Below are 6,520 nucleotides of genomic sequence, written 5' to 3'. Positions count from 1 at the left end.
TATCGTACTCACGAATACAAAATCGTCTCACTACCTGAGTTGTCATAGCATCGGTGTAAAAATATCTACAGTATTCATGTTTTTAATAACTGTAACGGTTTATGAAAGCACTTTTAGAACTCAATAAAAAATTTGGCTTTCGTTATTGCAATTAAATTTTAGTTAACTTTTTGATTGAAAAATTACTTACTGCTAACCTGCAATTGAATTAGCAGGTGCAGGTGCTGGTATAACTTGAGTAATGGTTGATACCAAAGCAGACAAGTTTTGATAGATGGCCCACGTTGAAAATATAGCCAAATTAATTCAATCTTCAGCCAATTAGTTCAATAATGATTCGTTTTTATTTTACTATACGTCTACCAAGAAATTTCACATCCTATCACGTCTCCGTCATAGCCATGGCTGTTTACGAATGGACAAAACCTATAGTAGTAAGCGCATACTTTTACTCGTCAATTTTTGTTAGGGAAATGAAATGATGTAACCACGACGAAAATGAACTTAAAAATTGGGCAATTCGGGCAAATTGAATAATAACAATAATATGTTGCTATCAAAAATTATTATGCCAATTAGAAAATGGCCTGTAATGATGGCAATTTTACTATAGAAGGCCTTGGACAACGACAATAGATTCAACTTATCGTTAAATCAAATCCACCCTTATTTATATTGATAGATTTGGAGAAACGGTTGGCATTGTTTAGTAGAACAAAAACTACACTAGCTGATACGGATGTGAGGAACTAGACAACAATTATTGATTTGATCGACAGCAAAATAACGGACAGTACAGTACTATTCGTAGCCCAACAAACGCATACACTCTTTCTCTCATCCATTCCATTGAATGCAATTCTTAATAGTAATTAAAACAGCCAATACGTAATCTGTTTCACTAATTACTTTAACATATATCATACATTATCAACTCATGATCAAATTATTTATTAGAAAAAATCAGACGTCAACGAGATTGAATAATGCCTCTATTTTTTCGTGTCATATCCTCTTTAGTTAGAATAATCGGCACTTTATATATCCATTATCCAACTATTCAGACCATGCAAGTATTAATTATTTATCAAGTTACCTACTTGGATCGCTTGCATATCATGATGATAATGGATATTTCACTCAATCTACACTTGGATATAAAAATTATTAATATTATTCTATCAGTAAATGATATCTATTTCCTTTATTAATACACATCCACTTGTACAACTTACACTAATGGAAAATTTTAATTATCTTACGCTAAGGGGTAAATAGGATGTCAAATCCTTTATAAATAGTTATAATGGAGTAATTTTAAATTAAAATCAATGCCTTTTTGATTCAATAATTCTTTCTTTAGTCAATAGGAGTCGTAGATAAAAGCAAGCATTTCGTACATCAACTACTGTATTTTAATGAAAAGTAAAATTAGTTGGTGTATCTCGTATTATTAACAGCAGACATATTTTCTTCTTATTATTAATTATACCACATTGATATGCAGAAGTTAAAAAGTACTCACATTAATTCTGAAAACATACCGTAGCATTTAAAATAATTTCAGAATCTTACTTTATATTTGAACGTGGGCTAATTACAACTATTATACTTTCTGATCATAAATCAATTAAGAGAAAAAGCGGTAGTTATAAAATGATCTAGCGATTAGATTGTACGTAATATCTTGCCTAAAATATGCGTTTTCCGGTCTAGTTATTGATTACAGAATGTGTTCTGATATCTATTTGAATGCATATATTACGGTTATCGAACATAACGGCAAGGCTACTGTACAACCTTAAAATCTCTGATAATTCAATGAATATATTCATCTATCAGTTTCTGTCTTGATCATTAATTATTAATTTTATTAATAAGGAAATACGAGCAGTATAGAAGCTGAATGAATAAAACTTTAAATTTTGTTATGGTACTTACCTAAGCTTTCAATTGAAATTGGTTATTGGCGTAGTTATAGTGTCCTTCAAAATCTTCTTCCAGAAGATATAAATGAATCTGTAGATGGTGTTCTCATCTTTACAATGTGACTTACATTGAGGTATAGAAGTTTCTTTGTACAAAACTTGTTCAATTTAATTTCGGTCTTGACAATAAACAGTTCTACTGTATATTATGCTATAATAAAAATTGTTATAAAATGAATACAAAGTGCTTCAGCATCTAACAAAATGCGATACCTAACGCCTATATTATATGTAGTTTTAATGATGCTCTCAGCTGCAACCATATTCATTTATCAATGAGATCAATATCACCTGCTCAATTTCGTTTCTTAATGACCATTAAAAACAATATAAATTCATTTTCGTATTTTTTTTTTATTATTATTTGTATGTTTATATGTTAACATATGTGTACCGTATTTTGTCTCATTTTATATTGTCTCAAACAATGTCATCGTAAAATATCAGCATTTAAATGACAGTGAAGATTTATAATCTTGCTACTACGATTATGCAATAATCCATACTTTTTGAGAAACTGTTCGTTGTAAATCACAGCTAAGGAGACAGTAACCAAAGTAGTAAATGTACATGAACATGTGTAAAATTAGATACTCTATACAGTAAATGAATTGTCTAACTCTTAGTTCGCGGTTTATCTACTGAAACAGATAATTACGGCAATATTAGTTCTCTATAATTTAAGATTAGATTAAAGTACATTTTTAACTTGTGTATCTGCTGAAAGTTGAATTGTACTGTACTAATTTATATATTTTTAAAAGAGTCTTACTGCTGATATTAATCAGGCTAACATCTCGATTTAAATTCAATTATAGAGTGATATTCCTTTTACATTTACTTCGTTATATCAATCAAATCGGCTTTTCCATTGTAATTATACCATCATAAAGGTATTTTGTAAATAATTCCCTAAGAATGACATCGAACTGCTCAAACAATCATAGCCAGCTGAAATTATGACGGGCCTTTTGATGGTCAAATTGCTATATTGGATGTCATAACTTGATGGTAAATATAATTGCACGCTACGATAGCAGCAATAATTATCCATGTCTAAATCTTAAGTCCCAAACAACTTGCTAATCTATAAGTTAGATTAAAATTTTTTCGATCGTATGTTATAAATGTAGCCCTTGATGAATATACGTATATGTGACTTGACGTTGAGGTACTCCGGTAAAGACTCAGGGATGAAGTATTATTCGTGTAATCTCTACAAGTTACGTTTATTAACTTCTATCCAAATAGAATTAGAATTACTCTTAGCAATGTAAGAGGTTATATACCACGAATGTTCTCCACAATAGATATCTCAAGAACTTCGCTACTTAGAGAGTATCTCTTAACACTAGAACTGTTGAATGACTGATTGTATGATGTGGACAGTTATAAGTATGTAGTCTTTCGGCTACTGGTTGGTTACCGATGAATCAGATCACCTGCCTGGATATAGTTCTCTTATGATAACAAGTGCCAATACAGTTATACTATCTTATGTTGTACAGCAGGATGATATCCGTGCGTATTCGTAACAGTACTAAGTTAGAGTGTATAACATGTACTGTAAATATACTAGATAACTACATCATATCTTGCAGGATCCTCAATAATTAAATCATAATTCGCCAGATTTGTTATCTTCATTTCTATATGCACGACACTAGCAATACTTAATTCACATAGCTTTATTGAAAAAGAGCATAAGGATGCAGGAATTTTCAAAGATATTTTAAAAGAAATTCTGGTTTGAAACATATGTAACTGACACATCCATCAACCAATTCAGATTAATCTAATAAATCTTCATGACTAGTTATTTCTACTTATAGGAAATTGTGAAAGCATCGAGACTAAGATTCACCTCCATAGCTTGCATTTGTTTAGGAGGGTAATCGAACGAGAATAGTTATCTCTAGGTAAGTAATACTAATGAACAAATTTTATCTGGGATAATTGCAGTACTAAAAGTTAAGATATTATTCAAAATTTTATAAAATTATAAGTATATCCTTTATAGACTATATCGATCACGTGCACTGCCAGTTTCTGCCTTATCATATTCGTCTATATATAATAATATATGAGTTCCTATATCCCATAAGATTTATACATAGAAGAACTGATATTGAATAACGTGTTACTCCTTAATGCTGTACTTCGATCTCTAGTTATTGAGATAGATTCTTATCACGAAGCGATTTTTTATAGAGAATGTTATCTTATTTCAATAGAAAGTGTAGCTTGCTAAACATAGGTAAAACTCTTATCTAAAATTTCATACATATTTTTAGGGATAACAGTATGTTTTCATACCGACATCTTAGTAATGATAGTCGATACTTGCGTAGCTGTATTATGCACTGTATATTAATTAATTAGCTAATAAATTTGGGCTTTAGAGTTTACTCTAAGAGAGGAGCGTAGTTATTGCAAATACCGACAGATTAGAGATCGTTTGTATTTGAGATGTACTGTATGTCAATGTTGAAAAGAGAAGCTCAACGAAACGATCGTAGTTATAATTTCATTGTGGCAAACCTCGGTTTGTAATACCTATTTTAGCTCAAAGGTAGGTATATTTTTTGTTCACCGTTATTTAATATCATACTTGCATAAAATTTCAAAGCGCAATTTAATGGACTATGTCACTTGTAGAACTAGCGAATCAAATATTAATTTACCTATTTAAAATGAAATAGAAACTTTACAAAGTTTACATAGGAGTAAACTACATTATCTTGAATCTTCTAAAAATCGTGTAGAATGATGCGCTTGCACTGATATGCACGCTAGTTGAAACATATGTAATATTCTAAATATTTATTTTTAAAATAAACTTTATCCATAAATTCTGCACTTTAACCAATGTTAAAAATCCTATTAATGGCTATAAAATAAGGCGTTTTCCTAGCAGAAATGAAATGTATAGGATTGTACTCATATGCAGTGTTAGTAATCATACATGACAATTAACACTCCTATGGTACTATCACAAAATACTATAATTTATCTTCAAGACATTCAAAATTGCTATAAGCATATCCAGACGATACCCATTCAATTATCGAATTTTTTTTACAATAAATGTTACTTCTTAGTATCTGTTTAACTTCGCCTAAACATCTACTACTTTTTTTCGGAAATCATCCTTTGTTGTTGTAATACCGCATCTCTAAAACTTTTTGCATTTTTCACGCATCTAACAGTGATACTAGCACATGGCGCAGGTTGATTTGGTCGTGATGATTGTCCAGTTATATAAACAAATTGTAGCAATTCGATTCCTTGAAATTCAGTTAAAGCTATTTTTTGAATTTGAGACAATGGGACAGTAGTGGTTACATCGGGAACTATTCCACATGTTGCTATTTAGTTTATAAAAAATAAAATCAATGACAAATTAGTATATTCAAGAAAGCCGTTGTAAAGATCGCACATTTCTAGATTTATCGAAATGCAAGAATGTGATCGTATATATTTACCCGTAGGTCTCAATACTGTACATATATCTCGCTACCATATTAGTTAGCTTAATTAATTATAGTTGCAACTTGTATCAGGAGATTTTGGATCTTGCTTGAGTCCCATGTATAAGTACAGTATACGAGTATATAAATGCTGTTATTATGAGTACAGTACGCATTCTTAGCACTAATTCTATAAATAATATACCATAGATAAAAGTCCCGCAAAAGATAGTGATAATTAGGAAGTATTGTAGTACTGCAATTTAGATAACGCAAATACAGTACCATATATTGTGTAAGGACGCGGCGGTGGGGCTGCTCCAACGCAGGGGCATCGTATTTTATGACTCTTCAAGGTTAATTCTAACTCTTGCTCATATAAGATTAAGCTGATAGCATTGGCTTGAATTCGAGCTTCATCTTCAGCCCAACAGCAATAACGACAAGGCTGACAAAAGATGCAACCGCAAAATGGTACAAAAGACCACCTTAACGATAACGATACCGTGTGCTTCACATATGCATCGACATCAATCTCAGCTTTTCTGATTACATCACGCCCACCAAAAGTACCACTCCAGCTTGGCTGCGATTTGATCACTTCCATCCTAGCAATTATAGGTTGATTCGATAGGTATGCTGATGATATCTAACTTGTAGCAATTATAATGCATCATTATTAAGGCTACCAACAACATATTGTAGAGCCAGTGAACAACAATCGCGATTGAATTACATGAAAGATTAGTATGATTCAAGAGAACTGACTATACTGTACTATCAGGTTCAACGGCATTCATGATTGCATAGCATATACATCCTAACTAGTACTTACTGGAAGTAATTGACGTATAATTTACCGAGATCTAGTATCCCAAGTGAAAGACTTTATAAACACGCGTATACTTTCTTTTTAATACTATTTTAATTGATTCCTGTTCATTGAGATTACAGTATACTGCAGCTACGAGTGCAGCGGAGTAATCTATGGCACATTTATGACTAAAGCACAGTATATTGAACGTCTGTTCTTGGTTGATGATGTAAAATCTTGTCGGTGTT

At 31.4% G+C, this 6,520-nt stretch overlaps 1 protein-coding gene across 1 annotated transcript; it reads right to left on the bottom strand.

Annotated features, from left to right (window-relative positions):
* Nucleotides 1–5,117: 5,117 nt before the first annotated feature.
* Nucleotides 5,118–6,065, bottom strand: TRIADDRAFT_59257 (uncharacterized protein; the record flags this gene model as incomplete). The annotated part of the gene is made up of 2 exons (XM_002115221.1): nt 5,118–5,356; nt 5,744–6,065. The coding sequence occupies 2 exons, from the start codon at nt 6,063–6,065 to the stop codon at nt 5,118–5,120; spliced, it is 561 nt and encodes a 186-aa protein (XP_002115257.1).
* Nucleotides 6,066–6,520: the final 455 nt, after the last annotated feature.

This window comes from Trichoplax adhaerens, genomic scaffold, assembly GCF_000150275.1.
Source record: "Trichoplax adhaerens TRIADscaffold_10 genomic scaffold, whole genome shotgun sequence".
Taxonomy (NCBI): Eukaryota; Metazoa; Placozoa; class Uniplacotomia; order Trichoplacea; family Trichoplacidae; genus Trichoplax; species Trichoplax adhaerens.
Note: the sequence above shows the minus strand (reverse complement) of the source record. Positions and strands in the feature narration are given on the sequence as shown.